Raw genomic sequence first — 25,372 nt, 5'->3', positions numbered from 1 at the left:
TACACCCTGTGTTCAGCCACCAATTATGTTATCTTCTGTGCAACCCTGCTATTAGAATTTACTAAAAGGAAATTCTATATGTAAGTCAATAATAACTGTGATCTCTTAAAACCAAACAAAGGCCAGTCTTGAAAATTCCCTGGGCAGACAAAACCAATTTAGTCATTTCTTGCTTATGCCTTTGGAAATTATAAACAAAACTTGAACTGTTTCTCAAGGTTGGTATGAGGTAACCACTGAAAATTCTACTATTTTAACCAATCACTATGAAGAAGAAACAGTCACTGCCTCTGCACTATATAAGCTGCTTTATAACAATATAACCCTGAGCCTCACTCCATGTTTTGGTTTGAGTGATTCCAGTTTGCAAACTGTTTTTTGGTGTGTGCACAATACCCTTTCACTAATTACTACTTCAGTGATTTATTGGTTTTAATACAGCTATTTGTGAACTTTTGACAATCAATGACACGCTATTGTCCTGGGATCTATATCTACTCTTGTCACCACTAGTCAACTGGCACGTGGCTTTCAGGACACCAACCCTCAGGGACAGCTCCGTAATTACTTGTTATTCCTTGAGTCGAACGATTCCGGGCGCATGGTGGTTACTTAGCCTTCATTCACCATTTGATTCTGTGCCAGCAGGTCGTCCGGGTGCTTGGCCACTGGCACCGCCGAACCTGGCACCAGGATCGTGGCCTCTCCCAGTCAACGCTGGACCGAGAAAAGCCAGCAACCCCAGCTGGCGGGGAACGAGGGCTGAAGTTGGAGAAGGAGGACGCGCAAAGTCCCGCCCGCCGAGCGCCGCGACGCCTGGTGGGTATTAATAAGGAGAACCTCAAGGCCGCGGCCCCGCCGAGCCTCAGGAGCCCGGACACCGCCCGTGTGAGCTCGGGGCGGACCCAAGCGGCCGGGCCCCCTTCCATAGTGGCCATGGGGGCGGGGCGGGGCGCGGCGCGCGCCGGCGCGTGGAGGCCGCGGGCGGTGGCGGAGCGCGCGGCGGTGGCGGAGCGCGCGGCGAGGGAGGGGCGCGCGGGGCGGCGGCGCGCGGGGCGGGGGCGCGCGGCGGCCGCTGAGGCCTGTGGCGCCGTCACCCGGCAGACCCGAGCGGGTGGAGGGAGGCGCCGCCGGCCAGGCGCGCGGAGACAGATCGGGGCTGCACCGGCGGCCGGTCCACCCTCCCGCCGCCGTCCTCCGGCCCGCGGACCGCGCGGTCCCGTTATCATGTCGTTGAGGCAGCGGCTGGTCCAGCTGGTCGGCAGTTTGCAGGACCCGCAGAAAGTGGCTCGTTTCCAACGGCTGTGCGGGGTGGAAGCGCCGGTGAGCCGCACCGCCACAGCTGCCGCCGACCCGAGGGAGGATGAGAAGGCGGAGGCGCCCCTCGCCGGAGAATCCAGGCGCCGAGAGCGGCAGCCGGGGGCGTCCGGAGGCGCCCCGCGGCCCGGGAGCGACCGCAATCAGTGCCCAGCCAAGCCGGGCGGCGGCGGCGCCCCCAATGGCGTGCGGAACGGGCGGGCGACCGAGCTGGGCCCGGCCTCGCAGCGCCGCGCGGGGGTCCTGCGCCGCAACTCGCTGACGGGCGAGGAGGGCCAGCTGGCCCACGTGAGCAACATGCCTCTCTACTACCTGTTCTGCTTCGGCACGGAGCTGGGCAATGAACTCTTTTACATCCTGTTCTTCCCCTTCTGGATCTGGAACCTGGACGCCCTAGTGGGCCGGAGGCTCGTGGTCATCTGGGTGCTGGCCATGTACCTGGGCCAGTGCACCAAGGACATCATCCGCTGGCCGCGGCCCGCCTCGCCGCCCGTGGTCAAGTTGGAGGTTTTCTACAACTCAGAGTACAGCATGCCCTCCACCCATGCCATGTCCGGCACCGCCATCCCCATCTCCATGATCCTCCTCACCTATGGCCGCTGGCAGGTAAGGGTCCCTGTCCTCGCCCGGCTCAGCCTAGGGGAGTTAAAGGACTCCGAGCCGTTGTTGCTGTCTGCAGTTATTTGAATTTGGCCGTTCCCCTCCCAAACCTCTCTTCCCACAGGTTTTCACAGTACCCGCAAACAGGCCCTTTTTAGCTTAAAAAAAAATAATGAAACGATGGGGGAAACCTTCAGACTTAGTCGTCAAACTCTATTTTAATAGTAATACCTTTCCTGGAACCTAAAGTAAACACTATTCGTGGAGTAAAACATTATCATCGGGCTTCGGTTGAGTTTCTAAGCGGTTTTAATTCATGTGGTGCACAGAATATAATTATGATTCCTTAATGTAATGTAATGTCCTTATAATTAATAGTTGGGTGACTAAGATTCACCCGTTTTATACGGTGCCTTTCCCCAGACTGATTTCTCTTTCAGGCGTAGGTAAAGTCATTGGCTTTATCCCGAGACAATGTTTATGAAACAAACATGGTCGTTCAGGCAATGAAGTAATGAATTTTAAATGAAAGCCACCCTTTGTGGAAGTTAATGGAGCACCGCCTGACTGCTCTTTTTAAGGGGTGTGGTTGCTAATTTGCTGAGAGACACAGTTTAATTAGCTTTTGGATCACTGATCTGAACTATCACTTTGAGCTACAGTATTATTGTTGAATTAGCTTTACAAATGGTTTTAAAGTTATTCTTAAAATTAGGGTTCTTGGTCAGACTAGTGGGTTTGTAAAAATGGTAAATATGACAGCAAGATCAGCCTGACAGCTGGGGATGAGTTTTTAACAGTAAACTTTTATATTTTGCCTACTTCTTCTGGCCTCCCATGTTTCAGTTTTTCATGGTCTGTAAATGTTACTTAGATTTAAAAGCTAATTCTTTTTTTATATAGAAGCAAAATTTATTCTTAGACTGATTTTTTATGTCTTTCTAAAATTCTTATTTTAAAAAGTATAGTTGGTTTACAATGTTGTGTTAGTTATCTGCCTTTTAAATTGTAAGGAGGTTTGTTCATTCTGCAGACCAGTCCCTTAATTTAAGAATAAAGTTAATAACTATATGAAGAATCTAAGGAATCAGATTTCCTTGATCTTTTTTCCATTACAGCACAAAATCATCTCACACTGAGAAATACACATTCTGTATAAAACTCCATTATGGTAAGCTTACTTATCTCAGACTTAATTTCAGTATAGATAAACCCTTGTCCTCATCGACATTTCTGTGCAGTGCATCTCTCTTACAGGAACATGGAAAGTATGTAATGTGTATAGCAAGAATGGCAGAATTATGAGGGAAGAGTACCATGAACAGTGTTTTTTTTTCCTGTTTAACCTAAGGAGATACACAGTAATATTCAGATTGTAAAGTAGTGCTGCCTGTTTTGCATAATAGATAAATATCTCAAGTTTATTTAATCTAAATGCTTCAGAATTTAAGACTGTCACTGACTTATAATATTAACTGGTTAGCTAATGATGTTTCTCTTATTTTTATGAGATTTTCCAGATTCCATAATGATAGAGCCTTTTGTAACTCCTCGTTGAGTAGCTATGTTGCAAGCTATTAATATTAGCAGTCCAAGAAAGAGAAAGTCGTTGTTGCTCATCATTCATTCAGAACACATGCTAACCGGAAGTCTGAAAACAGTACTGCTGGATTGTTTATGGGACGTAGCTATCAATATTTTAACACTTCAGAGTTATTTGAATTATCAGAATATGCTTACATTACAGTTTTTGAACAACCTAGTATATTGAATTCAAAGTTTGAGGAATTTATATATCATACAGTTTTAGAATTTGAGCTAGACAGGACTTTAAAAATCACCTAGTCTCAAACTGTCATTTTACAGATGTGGAAACTGACCAGTTACATTAGAATTAATCTTGGAAAATTAAGTTTCTTCTTTTACGTGTCCACTCTAAGTTTGAATAAACTTCCAAAATTTGAGTGATTGTCTTTGGTTAGTTGTTTTGAAAGAAAGACTCCCGTACATGAAAGTTCTGTGTTTATAAATGTTTGGTTGTAATAATGCAGTACAAAAAACCAAAATGACTTTTTAAATTTTTTACTTTTTAAAAAAATCCTTGTGATGATTGAAAACAAAAGTACCTTCCTTTGCTTAAGGTGCTTTGGTCCTCTTCTCTGCCAATTAGTATTATAGTACTTAGGAGGCTTATATTTCCAGAGCGGGTAATGAAAAAAATATATATTGGAAAGTGGGATAAGAATTAAACAACGCAAGCCTAGTGTTTTTCTAATTAATAGCAGTTTTGGTTGACAGTTGTTTCCATCTGCTTGTGCTCCTACTGCTTATTCAGGACAGGTGTGTTTACTTCTAGTGCCTAGGATGCTGAAACTTCTCTGGAAACTGAGTTATCTCACATGCCATCCCTTTGGCTTGAGACAACTACTTCACTCACTCCTCACTTCATGTTCTTAACTTGAAATCTGGACAAGGTTCACTTACATGGAGCCTTTTAAATGAACCTTTTCTGTTTGATTATTCATTTGTTCTTAAAATGACAGTAAGCCAGAAAAATTACTTGGGGCTTCTGTAAAGTGCAGTTTCTGCACCTTACTCCCAGAGATTCTGATCCATTAGATAAGTGAGGGGTATTGCATTTTACTGAAATTCCCCAAATATTTTTGAGGAAAAAATGTACTTTCTTCAATCCCTTCAAAAATATCAAGGAAGTCTGATTCCTTAGATGCTTTTTTAAAAAAAATATTTTATTTATTTATTTATTTTTGGCTGCATTGGGTCTTCGGTGCTGCGCGTGGACTTTCTCTAGTTGGAGTGAGCAGGGGCTACTCTTCGTTGTGGTACGCAGGCTTCTCATTGCGGTGGCTTCTCTTGTTGCAGAGCACTGGCTCTAGGCACCCGGGTTCAGTAGTTGTGGCACATGGGTTCAGTAGTTGTGGCTCACGGGCTCTAGAGCACAGGCTCAGTAGTTGTGCCACATGGGCCTAGTTGCTCTGTGGCATGTGGGATCTTCCCGGACCAGGGATCGAACCTGTGTCCCCTGAACTGGCAGGCGGATTCCTAACCACTGCGCCACCAGGGAAGTCCCCTTAGATTCTTCATAGTTATTAACTTTTTTCTTAAATTAAGGGACTGGTCCGCAGAACGAACAAACCAACCTCCAGCCAGTAAAATCAACTCTTGATCCTTAGAATATATTTTATTTCTCCAACATTGCTGTCTCAGTTCTTTTGCAGTTCGATTCTTTGAATCTTTTAAAGATATGTTAATAATACAAAGAGGGAGATTGAAACAGTATGGCTCCAAACAATTATTTGATGCTGGAAGAATTTTTTCCAGTAATGCAAGATAGAAAGTGTTATGGCATTTCTCCAGGTATTAAATAGCTTGATCCATTGGCCAAGGTAATGATTATTGCTCTCATATTATTTGTTGGAATTTTTTGTAGCCTGAATTGGGAAAAAATAAGAAGTAAGGGACATCAGATATTAAGAACATAGTCTTTTGAAGAATAATCTAAAATAAAAAATAAAGCACTCCTTTTGTATTTATGTCTGCATGTTCTTTCCAGAAATATAAAGTCTTAATTTTTAAATAATATGGCATATAATGAGTTCTAATTATATACTTAATTTAATAACATTAAGCAAGTTTTAGATGAATTTCATTTTTAAAAACTTAGTGACATCTCACACTTTATAGGCTAACCCATTCCCAACTAGGGCATATGCTTCACTACTTTTCATAATAATAATAGTTATATTATTATCTTTATTAACATCTATTAAGGTCTTACTATGGGTCAGACATTGTTTGAAATGTTTATTATCTCATTTAGTCTGCTCTTAAAACATCCCAATGTTTGGTCCTACTATTAATACAAGTTTACAGATTAGGAAACTGACATAGAGGGTGAATAAATGACTTAGAGTAACAGAGCTAGTGAGTCACAGGCTGTCTTTATTTATTTATTTTTTAAAAATAAATTTATTTATTTATTTATTTTTGGCTGCATTGGGTCTTCGTTGCTGCACGCGGGCTTCCTCTAGTTGCAGCGAGCGGGGGCTACTCTTCATTGCGGTGCGCAGGCTTCTCATTGCAGTGACTTCTCTTGTTGCGCAGCATGGGCTCTAGGCGTGCGGGCAGTAGCTGTGGCTCCCGGTCTCTAGAACACAGGCTCAGTAGTGGTGGCGCTCGGGCTTAGTTGTTCCGCGGCATGTGGGATCTTCCCAGACCAGGGCTCGAACCCCTGTCCCCTGCATTGGCAGGCGGATTCTTAACCACTGCTCCACCAGGGAAGTCCCACAAGCTGTCTTTAAACGTATAGACAAACTCCAGAGCTTACAGAGAAAACTCTTTTCATATCATACTTTGTGATTTTTAAATAATCTTTGCAATAATAAAATTTTTGAAATAGATATGTGTGTTCTTAAAATACAAAAACAGCTTTTATATGCCTTGAGAAGATAATGTGTACATACATGTGCAATAGTGACAAATATTTCTTTTAAACATCAAGTTGTTGACCGAAATCAAATGCTGATTTGATCACCTTTCCTTTCCTCTATTTTCCTAATATAAATAAAAAATTAAGCATCATGAAGTCTTTGGGGAAAAAAAGAACATAAGATATTCCATCATAATGTAGTTTATTGTAGATTAAAAAGGAAGATATCTGTGAGATCATGAAACAATAAAAGAAAGGCAAGAACTAAGAGTTAGAAAAGTAGGTCACAAATGAGAGAGACCAGAAAAGCCTTCAAGAGCCAAGGAAACTGATCATTATAGTAATTCTTGGAAGAAACACAGTTTATTAAAAAATCAAATTGGTTTGCTACTTTATTTCTTTTTACCTAGTGTGATACTTGTGTTTGAAATGCACATTTTCCTGATTTTATTAAATCTTCATTTTAAATTAATTTATTTGAACAGGTAATAGATTGTAGAAAATTCAATATTTACATAAAAATATGAAGAGGAGAGTACAGTTTCTCTTCTTTTTCTGTTCCACAGCTATGAGAATCTCACTTCCAGAGGGATTCATTGTTAGAAGTTTCTTATTTAGTCTTCTAGAGATAGTCTTTACTTTTGTAGGCATATATTTATATAGTTTATTTTTCATACAAATGGCAACATACCATTCTGGACCTTGCTTTTTTAATGTAGAAATATATTGGGGAGATTTTCCTTTTCTTTTACCCAAAAATTAATGAATACTAATTTTGTGCTTACGATTGTCTAAATGCCTTACATGACTTTTAATCTCCATAAAATCCCATGAGTATTGTCACTGGTTTGTAGAAGAAACTGTGGCAGATAAGTAACTAGCCCAAAATGACTCTGCAAGTACCTAACAGAGCCTGGATTCAGACCCAGGCAGTTCTGCTATGAAGTGACACTCTACTACTGTTATATTGCCTCTCCATATTAGCATTTTCCATGTTTTATACAGAGAGCTATCTGGTTTTTTTCACATGTGCATGATGTTCTAGTATATTAACAGCGTAATTTATTTAAAAGTTGACGATTCCAGTACTGCAAATTCAAAGACTTTCTCTATTTTTTTTCCTATCAGATTGTTGGTATTTTACTAATTTTTAAAAACTATACCTGTTTGGTTTTCTTTTTTTTTTCTTTAAGTCCTTGCTCTACCTCCAAATAATGTTATACCATTTCAAGTATAGCAACAGTATACTTCATTTTTCCCTTTTCCCTCCTTTGTATTATTGTTGTCATACATTTTACATCTACATATGTTAGAATACTCAGAATACATTATTGTTTTTGTAGAGTGTTCCAGCATTATTTCTAGAAATATTTTTTTCTCCCTTCTTCTCTCATCATCCCCTTCTGGAACTTCAATCTCATGTATGTTAGATTTGTTTAACACTGGTCACTTGTAAATCACTAATGCTATGATGATGATGATGATGATGAAGAAGAAGAAGAAGAAGAAGAAGAAGAAGAAGATGATGATGATTGCAGTGTTTCTTCTCTCTGTGCTTCATTTTGGATAGTTTCTATTGGTACAACTTCAAATTCACTGCAATGTCTGCAATGTCTAGTTTTCTGGTAAACTCATCAAGTAGAATGAGATATGATTTTAGATACTATATATTTTATATCTGGAAGTTCCTATTGGGTCTTTGGTCTAGTGTACAATTAAATTGCTTGTCAGTTTAATCTTTTTAGGCTTGCTAGAGTGGGTCTAGAATAACCATAGTCTAGAGCTAATTTAGCCTCACTACTAAGGTGATAACCTTCCAAAGACTACCCAGTTCCCTCAGCACTCTGCCTGGTGGGAAAGCAATTACAGGCCTGTGGAAGCTTTGGGAATTATTTGGCCTACTGCTTTCCAATAGTTTTTCCCCCAGCCTGGTGGATTTTCATCCCGTGTGTGCACAGGCTAGTACTCAGCCAATGATTTGCAGAGACCCCTCCACCCCCACGGGGCTCTTTCTCTGTGCAGAGTCCTCTCTTCAGTACTCTCTTGAAAATTATTGCTGCTTTGACCTCTGGGAACTCCTGTTTCTCTCCCCTCAACTCAGTGAGACTGTTGGACTTTGTTTTGCTTCCTCCTCCTGTGCTACAGCCTGGAGACTGCCTCTAGCAGCAAGCCAGGGCAGTCATAGGGCTCATCTCATTTGTTTTCCCTTTTCTCATGAATCACAGTCCTGTGCTATTTGTTTTCCAGTATCTGAAAACAGTTCTTTCATATAATTTGTCTAGTTTTCTGGTTGTTTACAGTGGAACAGCTTTTTTTTTTTTTTTTACAACAGTTAATCATTTATGGGCAGAAACAGAAATTCTCTTACCTCTACTGTTTTGTTTTGTTTTGTTTTTAACATACAACAGCTTACTGAGATGTAATTCATATACCATAAAATTCACCCATTTAAAATATACAGTTCAATGGCTTTCAGTGTATTCATAGTATTGTACAACCATCACCAGAATCAACTTTGGAACCTTATCATCATCCCCCAAAGGAACCCCATACCCAGAGCAGTTGTTCTCTATTTTCCCCTAGAAAAATCCCTAGGCACCCCTAGGCAACCACTACTCCACTCTAGAGATTTGCCTACTATTGTCATCTCATGCAAATGGAAGCATACATATGTAGTTTATTGTGAATAGCTTCTTTCACTTAGCATAATGTGTTAAGATTCATCCATATTACAGCATGTATCAGTAATTCATTCCTTTCTATTGCAGAGTAATATTCCATTGGATGGACATACCACATTTTATTTATGCTTTCATCTGTTGTTGGACATTTGAGTTCACTTTTTAGTTATTCTGAATAATGTTGCCATGGATATTTTTGCATAAGTTTTTGTGTGGACATATTTTTTTTTCCTCTTGGGTTACTTACTAGTTTTTGAAGCCTTTTATGTAGTGGTGAAATTTGCCTTTTGACTGTGGTGTGATTTGGAAGTATGTTTCCCTAATCATTACTTCTCTTCTGACTTTTTTTCCAAGGAGAAATTTTTCTTTTTATGTATCAATCTTTTATTTCATAGTTTCGCGGTTTTGTGTAATATTAGGATGGCTTTCTACCATGGTTTCTTTTTTTTTTAATTTATTTATTTTTGGCTGTGTTGGGTTTTCGTTTCTGTGCGAGGGCTTTCTCTAGTTGTGGGAGCAGGGGCCACTCTTAATCGTGGTGCGCGGGCCTCTCACTGTCGCGGCCTCTCTTGTCGCGGAGCACAGGCTCCAGAGCGCAGGCTCAGTAGTTGTGGTGCATGGGCTTAGCTGCTCCGCGGCATGTGGGATCTTCCCAGACCAGGGCTCGAACCCATATCCCCTGCATTGGCAGGTGGATTCTCAACCACTGTGCCACCAGGGAAGCCCCCTCTACCATGGTTTCTTATAGTACTTTTATGGTTTCATTTTTTTATGCTTAAATTTTTGAATCATCTCTTGTTTTGAGAAAGGAATCCAACTTGATATTTCCCAATGGCACCATTTATTGAATAATCCATTTTTCCCTACTGACTTGAACTGTCACTTTTATCATATATTAAGTATAGGTATATATTTGGGTCTATGTCCATTATTTGATTTAGAATTGATATATCTAATATTTTGTGCAAGTACTATACTATTACATTTATTGTAGTTTTATAAATATTTTTTCAGAATTCTTGCTGTTTTTATTTATCTGTCTTCGGGTACTTTTGATTTTGTCTAGTTCTAAAAGAAAAATCCTTTTGTGGTTTTTTTTAAATTGGAAAGATAAAGTTGTCCTTTCACATTTAAGTTTTTGATCTACCTTCAGTTGCCTTGTATGTGCTGTGAGGTATGGATCTGATGTAATGTTTTATATAAATAATTAACTGACCTTGTGCCATTTTTGAATAGTTTATCCTTTCTCCACTTATCTATAATGCCACTTATGTTACATATCAAGTTCCTCTATATGTATGGGTCTAGTTCTGGGTTCTCTGTTTTGTTTCACTGGCCTGTTTGTCTATCTCCTTAGCAATATTATCGCCTTTCTTAATTGGTATAGTTGCTTTAGAATAAGTCTTGGTATCTGTTTATGAAAATTCTCTATCATATTCTTCAAGACTGTATTGGCTATTTTTGAATATTTGTTTTCAATATATAGTTTAGAATCAGCCCTTTAATTTCCATGTAAAAACCTGTCTGGACTTTTATTGAAATTGCAATGAATTTATAAATTAATACGGAGAGAATTGATAGCCTGACAATATTGAATTTTCTTATGTTTGAATATGGTAAATCTTATTTATTTATGTTTTCTTAAATGCATTTCATGAAGTTTTGTAATTTTCTCCATATGGATCAAGCATATCTTTTGTTGGATTTATTTCTAGTTACTTTATTTATTTTTGTTACTGTTGTAAATGATATCTTGTTAAAATTCAAATATTCTAACTTTTTGCAGCTGGAATATAGAAATGCCCTTGGTTTTTATACATTGATCACATATAAACTTTGTTCAACTCTCCATTAGTTTAATAATTTGTAGGATAGTCTCATCTGTTCTCTATAGGGAAAATCATCTCAGCTGAGAATAATGACAAGTTTATTTGTTCTGTTGTAGTTGTACACTTTTTTCCTTCTCACTGACTGAAAAGCTTTAATCAAGGTAATAACATTCAATTCCACAAATATGATCTCTTCACATTTCTAATAAGTACTAGGCAATAACATAAGCCCTCCAGATATCAGAGTGACTAAAACAAATATGGTCTGTTTGCTCAAGGAGATTAGATTGGTGTTTTAGAAATACACTTGTGTCTGTAGGATGGAAAATGGACTGGAGAGAAGCAAGACTGGAGGCAGGTAAGCCAGGCCTAGTAAGAGGTTACTCTGCCAGTGTAAGGGAGAGACGATGGGGACCTAGATCAGGAGACTGCAGACAGGCCTGCTGCCTGATTTTATATGACTTGTGAACTGTGAATGGTTTTCACATTTTTAAATAGTTGAATAAAGTCAAAAGAAGAATGATATTTTGTGACATGTGTACATTATATTATTCAAAATTTTAGGGACTATACAGTAAAGCTTTACTGGAACACAGCCATGTTCATTCATTACATAATTGTCTGTGGTGCTTTTGTGCTACAACGGCAGAGTTGAGTAATTGTGACCTTGATTGTATAGTCCACAAAGCCCAAGATAGTTACTTTCTGGCTCTTTACAGAAAAAGACTTTGCTGGCCCCTGACCTTTAGGTGGCAGTAGAGAGAAATGGTGAATTTGAGAGTTATTAGGAGGTAGACTGACAAGGCATGGTGATTAACTGGGTGTGGCTGTAAAGAGGAAAAAGTGGAATAAAGGATTATTCCCAAATTTGCAGATATTTGGAAAGGTGAGAAATGTTAGTTTGATTTATAGAGATAGAAGATATTGAAATCAGGTCAGATTTGTGGAAAGGGGCAGGAGCGTGGAGGAGATGAGTTCTGTTTTAGATACGTTGAATTTGACGTGTCTGTAAGACAGCCATTTGCAACTATCTAGGAGGCAGCTGTATACATGAAAGAGACCTGGACAGGTTTGGTGTCAACAACATAGACGTGCAGAATGAAGTGATTAGAGTGGATGATATTGCCCCCAGTGAGGATACAGAGTAAGAAGAACAGAGGGTCTATAGGAAAAAGAAATTTAAAAACATCAATATTTAAGGAATGGATAGAGTAAAAAGAACCTGGAACAGAATCTGACAAGTAGCAGTTCAAGAGGTTAAGAGGATATCTTAGGGATTGTCTAATTAAGGCAGCGTGTGTGTGAGTGTGAGTGTGTGTGTGTGTGTTGTGGGGGTGCAGTGTTCTAGTAACCCATTTGAACTAGCTTAAGCAAACAAACAAAAAAACCAAAAAACGTTATTTGAGGGCTAGAGGGGGACTGTCTCGTGGATGTCAAGGATAAGAAAGTGCTACCAGGCCTCCTGAGGGATTGGAGCTAGGCTCTGGAATGCTATCAGAACTAAAGGCATGCCATCCATCTTTGTTTCTTGAGGTTGCATGGTCTCGCATTTCTGCTTCTTCCTTTTCTGTCTCCACTTTGGCATGTGTATGTCAGCCTCACCCCTAGCTCTACATCATTTTCAAATTCAAGCACGTAACAGAGACTGACTGACTTTCTGACTTTATTACTATTAGGAAAAAGAATCTAATCGGCTTAGCCCAGCCAATGGATTTGCTTCCCTAGAGCCAAGTGTCCGTGTCTGATTCAGGGGCTGTGGTCAATAGAGCAGGATCACACAGTATGAGCATGTCTCCAGGGCCACACTGCTGGGTCTAAGTGGGGATGTTTGCAGAAGAGAGGGGTATAGATTAGACAGTATCATAAAAAGAATATACTATAAACTACAAGTGAAAGAAAGAGAGGGTATTCTGGAAAAGGAAAGTAGTTAATATTGTTAAATGCTACTAAGAGGATAAACAGGATAAGTACTGAACCTTATAGAAGGCTTGGAAAATACAAGAATAGGAAAAAGCTAGTATTAACTTTATTTCCTTACAATTTTGAAATAATTGGGACCATATTGTATATGGACTTTATTCTTTTTTTATTTAATATAATGTGTGATGGTAAATTTTATGAGTCAGCTTGGCTAGGCCACAGTACCCAGATTTTTGGCCCAACACTATTCTAGATGTTTCTGTGAGGATATTTTTAGAAGACACTAACATTTAAATCAGTAGATTTTGGATAAAGTAGATTACCTTCCATAATGTGGATGGAGCTTTATCCAATCAGTTGAAGGCCTTAAGAGAAAAAAGACTGTCCTCCCCCAAGGAGGAGGGGATTCTGCCAGCAGACTGCCTTTGGACTTGAGCTACATCAAGTCTTCCCTGGGTCTCCAGGCTGCTTTCCTACCCTGAAGATTTTGGATTTGCCAACCTCCATAATCCTTAAAATAAATCCCATAATAAAGCCAATTCTTTATAATAAATCTCTCAATATATATGTATACATATACATCCTATTGGTTCTTTTTCTCTAAAGAATTCTAATACATTATGTCATAAATTTTCTATCAGTAAAAATTCCTAGAAAACATTATTAATGAATGAAATATTTTCATATTCCTGCAAAATACTTTTTATACTATAGGGTTGTCCTTACTGTTGACATTATTATCTTTATAAACGAGGAAACTGCATTTCAAAGAGACTATAAAACTAGCCCATGGTCCCACACCTGAAGAAGTAGGCACCTTTCGGGGAGTCTGCCGAGTTCCCAACCCTCTGAAGGTTCCCTCAGCTATAGGGCTGCCATATTTTCTCTACGTGTTCTTGCCCATCAGGAACTGAGAAGAGTACTGTTTGGGCAGGTTCCTCAGTGAAGAAGTAGTGAATTGAGAAACCTTTATCTACCATGTGGACTGAAGAACAGAGAAACTAGTCTGCAGAAAAAGAAGAATGAAGTGGATATGTAAAGAGAAGAGATGGTCCTGTGACTGTCCAGTTTATAATTCCAGTTTCTTCTTTTTTTTGCGGTACGTGGGCCTCTCCCGTTGCAGAGCACACGCTCCGGACGCGCAGGCTCAGTGGCTATGGCTCACGGGCCCAGCCGCTCCGCGGCATGTGGGATCTTCCCGGACCGGGGCACGAACCCGTGTCCCCTGCATCGGCAGGCAGACTCTCAGCCGCTGCGCCACCAGGGAAGCTCTCCAGTTTCTTCTTGAAGCTTAGCCTCATTCTGCCCTAGGGTTCTGTGAGATGCTCTGTAACTTTACAGATACATCTCTTTTTTTCCCCTTAAGATAATTTAATATCTGTTATTTACATTTTTAGAGTCCCAATAAATGCATGTAGTAAGTGGCTAGATCCAGGTCTGTGTAGCTCCAAAAACTGATATTTTATTTTATTTTTTTGGCTTTGCTGCGTGGCTTTTGGGATCTTAGTTCCCCGACCAGGGATTGAACCAGGCCCTTGACAGTGAAAGCGCCGAGTCCTAACCACTGGACTGCCAGGGAATTCCCAAAAACTGATATTTTAAGCACTACTTTATTATCAATAAATGTTGATTTATTCACTGTTGTATGGTATAATTTTATGATAAACATATTTATATATATAATCCTTGCCCTCATTTCTATTTCTTTAGTGAAGAATTCTAGGAGAGAGGTTACTGATTCAATGTATATGAACATTTATAGCTCTTTTATGTATTGACAAAATGCTTTCCAGAAAGGTTGCCTCAATTTTTACTCCACTAGCAGTGTATGAGAACAGTGCAAGATATATCAGTAATGTGTTCTTCCTGTCCTTTGTTGTTCATATAAACACTGTCCATTCCTCAAATGGAAAATATAATTTTTTTCTTGGTGCTTGCCTTTGTCCCATGTTTAAGTTACTTTGTACGCGGGCCTCTCACTGTTGTGGCCTCTCCCGTTGCGGAGCACAGGCTCCGGACGCGCAGGCTCAGCAGCCATGGCTCACGGGCCCAGCCGCTCCGCAGCATGTGGGATCTTCCCGGACCGGGGTAGGAACCTGTGTCCCCTGCATCGGCAGGTGGACTCTTAACGACTGCGCCACCAGGGAAGCCCTAAGTTACTTTAAAAATTTTTGAATTCTACTAAGAACAGTCTTTGTAACTGCTTTTTTTTTTTTTTAATGTTTTTTTTTTTTGGCTGCATTGGGTATTTGTTGCTGCGCACGGGCTCCCCCTAGCAGCGGCGAGTGGGGGCTACTCTGTTGTGGTGCGCGGGCTTCTCATTGCGGTGGCTTCTCTTGTGGAGCACGGGCTCTAGGTGCGTGGGCCTCAGCAGTTGTGGCTCGCGTGGCTCGCAGGCTCAGTAGTTGTGGCTCACAGGCTCTAGAGCACTGAGTAGTTGTGGCGCACGGGCTTAGTTGCTCCGCGGCATGTGGGAATATTCCTAGACCAGCGTTCGAACCCGTGTCCCCTGCATTGGCAGGCGGATTCTTAACCACTGTGCCAGCAGGGCAGCCCTATAACTGCTTTAATTGTAAGTAATTTTATTGACTTACTGACTTCAGTGAGTGTGAATGGAAAATGTCCTAATATAAAAAATAATTCCAATTATGAGTGATAAATATTTAAGGAAAGCATATCAGTAAGAGTAAAAACATTTTGTAGAATAACTGAAGGAAATGTTTAGATAAGTGTTCTGTGATAGGATTTGCAATGAAAAGATTAGTGGCATGAAATTAAAAACATCTAGGAGGTCATATAATCTGTTTTGAGTTTGGTAATTTTTTATTGATTTGAAAATAGGAAGGATTTGTACATTTTTCTTTCATCTTTTTGCTGTTGTTGTTGTCATTTTGCTTTTTTCTTTGGCTGCCCAGCTTGCAGGATCCCCAACCAGGGATCGAACCCACACTCTCGGCAGTGGAAGTGAGGAGTCCTAACCACTAGACTGCCAGGGAATTCCCTCTTTCATCTTTTTTGATAAGATCTGAAGACTTAAGGAAAAACATTCTTTTTAGAGAAAATAACATAAATTCAGCAGATAAACCTCAACATTCTCTAAGAAAAAGAAAATAGAAGCTAGGAATCCCTACCAAACTCAAAATTATAACCTATTTGTGTAGTGATAAAAGTGTAAAGTAATAAGCATGGTAAATTGGAAAAGTCATCAGAATAGGCCACTAGAATATAATACTAAACGTTATTTAGCATTGCTGGGTCTGTTTCTTATTTTGTAAAGAGAGGGGAGAGGAATTAGTGTAAGATCCTTTGTACTTGTAATTAAGTGAAATTTGTACCTAGCCTCCATTCTAAGAAAAACTAAGTAAAATGTATCTGTGGTATTTTTGATCCTAGGGATACAAGGAATTAAACAAACAATGCACTTTATACAGCTTAGTATAGTGGTTAAGAGCTCAGACTTGGGAATCAGACTTCCAGTGTTTGAATCTCATCTCTGTAACTTAATACCTGTTTGATTTTGGGCCTCTCTCTGCCTGTTTCATTTAAATTAGAACACCTACCCCTTAGGGTTGTTCTGATGATTAAATGAGCTAATATTTGTAAAGCTCTTAGAATTGTGCCTGGTACATGGTAAATTGTACGCTAAATTATTTAATCTATTAACATCTCAATAAAAAACAAACCCACACATATTTCTTCTAACATCTGCCTAGAATTGAATTTGGGGTATAAAAAAATCCAGTTTGAGTTTTCTGTTGCAATGCCTTTTGCATTTTGAAAATTACTGTACTTAATTGCCTTTATTCCACTTAAAGAGCTGTTGTCATCCCAGACTAGATTTGCTCCCAACCCTAGAGATTTGAATTAGGAATTAAAAAAAAAAAAAATCTCTACAGAACCTGTACTAGACACTGGAGAGATTTTCTGGGACCTTGTGAGCAAATAGGCTATATTATCCAAGAGACAATTAGATTAAAAATGATTAAAAATGATTTGACAGGTTACAATCATAATGAATTAATGAATTGGATACTGCCTGGATTTACTAAATTTCTTTTGTTTCTACTCTGGTTTCTGCAGAGGGAATTAAGAATTTGTTGTTCACCTTAACTATCTGGAAAGCTGTGGGCTTTAGAGCTTCCTTTAGCAGCTCTAAAATGATGCAATCTGTATAATATTACATGTAGCCCTTATCTTTTTTCCTCACAAATCCCTTCCCTATAATAGGAATTGGGAAATGGACTTATTTTGTTAACATAAGGTCACATCAACTAGTTTGCTAATAAATAGTATTTCCTTACTGTGGTTTGTAATATAAAAGACATTTAAAATTATAATTAAGTTCTATTGATGAGTTCTTTTGCTAAACTGTGATATAAAAGTTTGACAGTGAAACAGTAACTAAGATGACAACAAATGTGTATAGGTCAAAACAGTAGATTGAGTTGAAAATGTTTTAGTACACATTTTTATTAATATGTACATTAAATGACTATATATGGGTCAGATTTTGTTTTACCTATTTGAACCGACATATTACTCTACATTAGTCTACCAGTGTGGAAGGTACCATGAAGGAAGACATGCTATTTTGATTAAATTTTTTTTGATTATTTATTTTTGCTTTTAGTGTAGAAAATATAGTTCATATTGTGTTGTAGAATGAAGTGGCTTTTATATTTCTATGCAACTTGAGTTACTTTGTTTTAGAAAGTATATATTACTTTTAAAAGCTTAAGCTACAGAATCCTTACCTAATAATGTTTATTCTAAAACAAGTATTGGAAGTTCCCTTTCCTAGTTTACCCAACAGGATTTTCAGATTGCAGTTTATCATGGTGAATTCCAGAGATGCTCTTAGAACTAAAGTTTAACATAGCCCAGGTTTGAGGCCAGGAATTGAATGATACCATGGCTTTTGACCCCAAGTTATCTTGAATGAGATACTGTAAGACTGATGTTCTTAGTGGCTAAAGGCTTATGTTTACTTCATTCAACAAGTATTTATTGACTGTCTACTATATGCAGACACTAGACAATAACTAAAATAAATACTATTATTTTAAGTACATATAAGTATTTGTAATATATATGTACATATAGAATATACATAAAATATATCCTAATGCATAAATATATCCTGTCAAATATAAGGGTGTTTAATTTCTTTTATTAATATTTTATAGTTTTCAGTTTAATTTCTTTTATTAATGTTTTGTAGTTTTCAGTATACCGTTCTTTTATTTATCTGGCTAAATTTGTTCCTAGGTATTTTATTCTTTTGGGTGCTATTGTAAATTGAATTGTTTTCTTAATTTCCTTTTCAGATTACTCATCACTGGTGTATAGAAACAAAACTTATTTTTGTGCATTGATCCTGTACCCTGCAACTTGCTGAATTAATTTCTTAACTCTAGTAGTTTTTTGTGGATTCTTTGGGATTTTCTGTTTTTAACATCATGTCATCTGTGAATAGAGATAGTTTTACTTCCTAATTTAGATGTTTTTTATTTCTTTTCCTTGCCTAATTGCTCTGGCTAGAACTTACAATACAGTGTTAGATAGCAATGGTGAGAGGTAGACATCCTTGTCTTGTTCCTAATCTTGGCAGGCAGGGTGGGAGGGACCTTTTAGTCTTTCAACCATTGAACTTAATAGTATCTGTAGATATTTCATAAATGCCCTTTATCACGTTAAGGAAGTTCCCTTCTATTCCAAGGTTTTGAGACCTTTTATTAGGAAGGAGTGTTGGATTTTGTCAAATGCTTTTTCTGTACCAATTGAGATAATAATGTGTTGTTTTTGTTTTTGTTTTTTTTGTGTGGTACATGGGCCTCTCACTGTTGTGGCCTCTCCCATTGCAGAGCACAGGCTCCGGATGCGCAGGCTCAGCGGCCATGGCTCACGGGCCCAGCCGCTCCGCGGCATGTGGGATCTTCCCGGACTGGGGCACGAACCTGTGTCCCCTGCATCAGCAGGCAGACTGCCAACCACTGCACCACCAGGGAAGCCCGTGTTTTTGTTTTGTTTTTACTTCATTCTATTAATGTGGTGTATTACATTGATTGATTTTTCTTTGTTGAACCGCCCTTGTATTTCTGGGATAAATACCACTTGATCGTGGTGTATAATACTTTTAATGTGCTGTTGGATTTTGTTTGCTAATACTTTGTAGAAGATCTTTGCATCAGTATTCACAAGGGATATTGGCCTGTAGTTTTCTTGTGATGTCTTTGTCTGGTTTTGATATCAGGGTAATAACAGCCTCACAGAATGAGTTAAGAAGTGTTCCCTCTGCTTCTGTTTTTTGGAAGAGTTTGGGAAATAGTGACATTAAATCTTCCTTAAATGTTTGGTGGAATTCACCAGTGAAGCTGTCTGGACTCAGGTTTTTCTTTGGAGGTTTTTTTTTTTTTAACATCTTTATTGGAGTATAATTGCTTTACAATGGTGTGTTAGTTTCTGCTTCATAACAAAGTGAATCAGTTATACATATACATATGTTCCCATATCTCTTCCCTCTTGCGTCTCCCTCCCTCCCACCCTCCCTATCCCACCCCTCTAGGTGGTCACAAAGCACCGAGCTGATCTCCCTGTGCTATGCGGCTGCTTCACACTAGCTATCTATTTTACGTTTGGTAGTGTATATATGTCCATGCCACTCTCTCACTTTGTCCCAGCTTACCCTTCCCCCTCCCCATATCCTCAAGTCCATTCTCTAGTACTTTGGAGGTTTTTGATTACTTATTCACTTTCTTTACTTGTTGTAAGTCTGTTTAGACTATATTTTTTCTTGAGTCAGTTTTGGTAGTTTGTGTTTTTCCAGGAATTTGTGTATTTCATCTAGGTTATCTAATTTGTTAGCATATAATTGTTCATAGTTTTCTCTTATAATCCTTTTTTAAAAAAATAAATTTAATTATTTATTTTTGGCTGTGTTGGGTCTTCGTTGCTGTGTGCAGGCTTTCTCTAGTTATGGCGAGCGGGGGCTACTCTTCATTGCGGTGCGTGGCCTTCTCATTGCAATGGCTTCTCTTGTTGTGGAGCACAGGCTCTAGGTGTGAGGGCTTCAATAGTGGTGGCACGTGGGTTCAGTAGTTGTGGCTTGCAGGCTCTAGAGCGCAAGCTCAGTAGTTGTGGCGAACGGGCTTAGTTGCTCTGCAGCATGTGGGATCTTCCTGGACCAGGGCTCGAACCTGTGTCCCCTGCACTGGCAGGCAGATTCTTAACCACTGTGCCACCAGGGAAGTCTGTCTTGTAATCCTTTTTATTTCTGTAAGATCAATAGTAATGTTTCCACTTTCATTTCTGATTTTAGTTATTTGCATCCTCTTCTTTTTTTTTTTTTTTTTTTGTCAGCCAGGCTGTAGATTTATTAGTCTTGTTGTTCTTTTTAAAGAAATAACTTTTAGTTGTGTTGCTTCTCTTGTTTTTCTATTCTGTATTTCATTTTTCTCCACTCTTGTCATTTTATTATTTCCCTCAGTTGCTAGCTTTGCATTTAGTTTGCTCTTCTTTTTCTAGTCCTCAAGGTACAGAGTTGTGACTGATTTCTTTCTTTTTAATGTAGGGCTCCACTGTTATACACTTCCCTCTGAGTGCTGCTTTTATTGTGTTACATGATTTTTAGTATGTTGTGTTTCATTTTTACTTGTCTCTATTTTATAACTTCCCTGTGATTTCATCTTTGGCCTATGGTTATTTAAGGGTAGTTTAATTTCGGGACCTCCCTGGTGGTCCAATGGTTAAGAATCTGTCTTCCGTTGCAGGGTACACGGGTTCGATCCCTGGTCAGGGAACTAAGATCCCACATGCCACGGGGCAGCTAAGCCTGCACCGCAACTATTGAGCCCTTCTGCTCTAGAGCCTGCGGGCCACAACTAGAGAGAAGCCCGTGGGCTGCAACTAGAGATGCCCCCGCACCGCAAGGAAGAGCACTTGAGTTGCAACGCGTGCTGCAACTAAGACCCAACACAGCCAAACAACAATTTAAAAAAAAAAGAGTAGTTTAATTTCTACATACAGTTGATCCTCATTATTCATGGATTGCTTGTTTGTAAGTTTACCTGCTCAGTAGAATTTGTCACTCGAGAATCAGTACATTCAGACCTGTGCAGAGTGGTGAAAAATTTGAGTCACCTGGCGTACGTGTTCCCAGCCAAGGCTGAACAAGGCAATAAACTGCTTTCTTGTTTCAGCTGTTATACTGCAAACAAGAGTCCTTTTTGCAGTCTGCTCAGTACCACCTTTGTCATGTCTTTGTGCTTTTTTTTTTTTTTTTTTTTTTTTGCGGTACGCGGGCCCCTCACCGCTGTGGCTTTTCCCGCTGCAGAGCACAGGCTCCGGACGCACAGGCCCAGCAGCCATGGCTCACGGGCCCAGCCGCTCCGCGGCATGTGGGATCTTCCTGGACCGGGGCACGAACCCGTGTCCCCTGCATCGGCAGGTGGACTCTCAACCACTGCGCCATCAGGGAAGCCCTCTTTGTGCTTTTTTTTTTTTTTTTTTTTTGATGGCTTTGCTGTTTAAAATGGTCCCCAAGCTGCAGTGCTGTTTAGTGTTCCTACATACAAGAAGGCTGTGATATGCTTTACAAAGGAAATATATGTGTGTGAGGTAAGATTCATTCAGGCACCAGTTATAGTTCTTTTGACCATGAGTTCAATATTAATGCATCAACAATATAGTATATCCAGAAAAGGGAAGAGGAAATTCACTGATGTGTATGTAAGGCCACTCTGGAAATGCTGAAGTAGTATCTGTAGTGTCTGATGAAGCTGTGGAAAAGATGGAAAAGTGGCTGACTTTGTGGATTCATGAGATGATAACCAATTTGAAAAAAGAAAGCATAGTGGACAGCATCGTTATGAAGCTGAAAGCCAATGAAATCATGTTACCCAGAGTAAGGAAAATATTAAATTCTTCTCTTGTAGTACTAACTGGCCTGCACATTTCAAAAGACTATATAGCATGAAAAATGTTAAACTTGCAATAATCCTGAGTCAAGATCAAGAGGCTGTGGGAGAATGTTTAGGTTGTCTGCTAAGTGTTATTTAGGAAAAAGGCTATGTGGAAAAGCAGGTTTTCAATGCTGATGAGACTGGCTTGTAGAACTATTTCTCCAATTCTGTCAATGTTTGCTTCAGTTATTTTTGGGCTTTGTTTGGTGCAAATGTGTTTACAATCATTATATCTTCTTAATGAATTGATCCTTTTATCAATACATATTGTCCTTTGTCTTTGGTAACAATTTTTGACCTGAAGTCTGTTTTATCTGATTTTAGTAGTGCCACATAGCTCTCTCTTTTGGTTACTATTTGCATGAAATATGTTTTTCCATTTGTTCACATTCAACCTATTTGTGTCTTTGGATCCAAAGTGAGTCTCTTTAGGCAACATATAGTTGGATCGTGTTTTCTTATCCATTCTACCAATCTCTGCCTTTCACTGGAGAGTTTAAACCATTTCCATCTAAAGTAATTACTGATAAGGAATGACTTTTGACATTTTGCTATTTGTTTTCTGTGTGTCTTATGCATTTTTTACTTCTAATTTCCTACATTACTGTTTTCTTTTGTGTTTGAGTTTTTTATAGCGTACCTTTTTTTTTTTTTTTTTAACCTTGTTTTAAACGAGCCCACATGCTATATAGCAGACACTATGAGCACAGCTTCAGGACTACTATTCCTCCTTTTATGACCACCGAGACCAGGGTTCATATCCAATGGGAAAGGGAACTGGAGGGTTATAGCGTACCATTTTTATTTCCTTCTTATTTCCTTTTGTGTATATTTTTTAGATACTTTGTGGTTACCATGGAGATTACAATTAATAACTAGATATATTTTGAAGGTATAACTGACACTTTTAATGGATTGGATGATGGGTATGAATGAGGAAGTCAAGGTTAACAACAAGGTATTTGGCCTGAGGAATGGAACAGTGGAGAAGCCATTTATTAGGAAGGAGATAACCATAGGAATTTAAGCTGGTCAGATGTGGAGATGGCAGAGAAATCAGGAGTTCAGATTTAGTCATGTTACATTTGAGATGCCTGTTAGACATTGATCACATAGGCAGTTGGATATAAAAGTCTGAGATTCAGGAGACATGTCCTGGCTAGAGATGGAAATTTGAGTCATGAACATATGGATTGTATATAAATCCTTGGGACTGGATGAGATCACTAAGGGAGTGAGTGTAGATTGGGAAATGGGCACACTAATACTAAAGAGCTGTGACTAAAGGGGGGAGCTAACAAAAATGACTGAAAAGGAGTGGTCTATGTATATTTTATATATTTGTAATAGATTCTGTCATTTCTTAGGAAAGGATAATTCCACATAAATCTGTTTTCTTTCCAGCAATATCTAAATGAGGACAGTGGTCCTAAATATTAGTGGTCCTAAATTTTAGAGACAGTTTAACATAAAATAAAAAGGTAGTTATAATTTGGATATTCTTAAATATAAAATAAGTGTGCCAGATGAATTGGTTATTATGCATAATCTTCCTCCCCCAACATGGTCCCACTTTAGGAATATTACTTTATCTAGTTTTTCTAGGTGGTTTTACTTTTTATAGTCATTAAGATCTGTGATCTTTTTTATCTGCTTAAAAGATTGCTTGATAAAATACTTCTTTGCTTTGATACTGTAATTATACTGAATTCTGTTCTGTGGGGAGCGAATGTGAAAGTTATGTAGTCAGAACTGAATCAGGTCTTCCCCCAAATGTGTTTGTTTCCACAAAAAAAATCTAGGGAAAATATTGTGAAGGTAGAGACTAATGGCTTAAAAAAATCAACCGTCAATGAAAAAAAAAGTGACTTGTTCTTTTCCCAAGTAGTCATCTTACCCCAGTGAGATCTAAAGGTGCTCTGGAATAGGGGAAAAGCCTCCGCATGTAGCTTGTTCGCATTCCTAACTCTCCCATTTAAACACCTTGGAGTTAGTAAACCTGAATAAAGGTGGATTAAGTTAAGTTAAATTCAGTTAACTTAAAATGCTTCTTTTTGCCTACCTTCAGTCCTAGCTTTTGAGACTTAATAAATGAATTTTTCTTCTATCTATTGTGTAAGAGAATTCCCACCAATAACTTTACTTTTTAACTTCCTTATGGGGTCTAAGTGAAAAAAGAGAAAGAAGAAAGACGCATAGGAGACTTTTTTGGTGGTGGTGGTAGTTTTTACTTCTTTGCCTCTCCCTTGCTATTAACAGTTAAAAAAAAATTAACAGAAAAATTGAAAAAACCTGAGTGCCTGCTACAGAGACAAAAGCCACTGTTATCATCTCTCACCTAGATTGTAACAGCAGCCTCCTAACTGGTCTTCCTGCTTCCACCCTTGCTCCCTTTTTGTCGAATCCCATGACACTGCTCTGCTCAAAACCCTGCAATGGCTCCCCATTTGATTCCCCCCAAAATCAGATTTCTTACGAGGGCTCTTAGGCTCTGGTTGCCATGACGTCTCTCACCTCTCCTCCTACCTGCTCTCTCTGTTCCAGCCACACTAGCTTCCTTGCCAGTCGCATTTCCTCATTAAAGACTTTGCTCTACCTGATCCCACTGCCTCATATATGTTCTTTCCTCAGATACCTGGTTGGCTAATTCTCTCACTTCCATCCAGTCTTGCCTTAAATCTCAGCTTGTCAATATAAAGCCTACACTGACTATCTTTTAATACTTTAACCTGCCCCACTCACATTCCCATACTCCTCATCCTATTTCTGTTACAGTTTTAATTATGATAGGTGTGGTTATGCTGTGGTAATGATTAACCCTGAAAACAGCTTAACAACAAAAGCTTATTTCTCATTTGTGTTTCATATCCATTATGGGTTAGCAAACAACTCTGTTCCACTTAGAACCTCAGGGACCCAGGCTGATAGAAGTTTGCCCATCTTGTGATGCATCTCAACATGCAGCTTCCAGCATCACATCTATAGGGAAGAGAGAGTTCATAGAATGATTGAAAGGGGCAGAAGCCACCTTTTTCCCAGTTCATTGTCAGAACCAGTCACATGGCCCCAATCTAACTGCAAAAGGAGCACAAGGAATATTTGGTGAACATTACTGTTTCAACACCTGTTCTCTTTTTATTTCTCCATAGTACTTATCATGTTTTATTGTATAATTTGTATATGTTATATAAAATGTCATTTATATATTTACATATTGTATAATTTGCATATTTTGTGTTTATTATTTAGTGCCTTTCCTCAGCAAGAATTTAAAACTTATTCTCCTAGAAAACCTCACTACTTACAGCTTCTTGGACACAAGCATTTCTTCATTTGCTCCTGCTGTTTGTAATGTCCTCTATCTTTTTTGCCCTGTGCTTCTTTTTCCTCTAAAGAGTAAATCCTACTTATCTTTTGGGACAATTTGAATCTTAATCTGGGAAACTCAACTAACATCCTTAAACTAAGTTAAAGGCCCATCCCTTAGACTCCCTCTGAATTTTTATTATACTCCTATCATAGCCCTTAACCTCCTTATAGGGTTACATGTCTGTCTGCCCCATTAACCAAGTTCCTCATGCATATGGAAGAATGTCTGAAGAAATACATGGAGCCTAG

General features: G+C 39.0%; 1 protein-coding gene across 2 annotated transcripts in view; it reads left to right on the top strand.

Moving 5' to 3' along the window:
• Positions 1-1,079: 1,079 nt before the first annotated feature.
• Positions 1,080-25,372, top strand: part of LOC309803531 (WD repeat-containing protein 89) — a 104,048-nt gene continuing 79,755 nt past the window's right edge. For both annotated transcript variants that reach the window (XM_082619896.1, XM_082619897.1), the window contains exon 1: positions 1,080-1,923. In XM_082619896.1, coding sequence (XP_082476022.1) covers positions 1,228-1,923 — 696 coding nt within the window. In that variant the 5' untranslated portion in view covers positions 1,080-1,227. The remainder of the gene's footprint in view (positions 1,924-25,372) is intronic.

This window comes from Mesoplodon mirus, assembly GCF_964341445.2.
Source record: "Mesoplodon mirus genome assembly, chromosome: 4".
NCBI lineage: Eukaryota > Metazoa > Chordata > Mammalia > Artiodactyla > Ziphiidae > Mesoplodon > Mesoplodon mirus.
The sequence above is the reverse complement of the archived record's forward strand: the minus strand, read 5'-3'. Positions and strand labels throughout refer to the sequence as shown.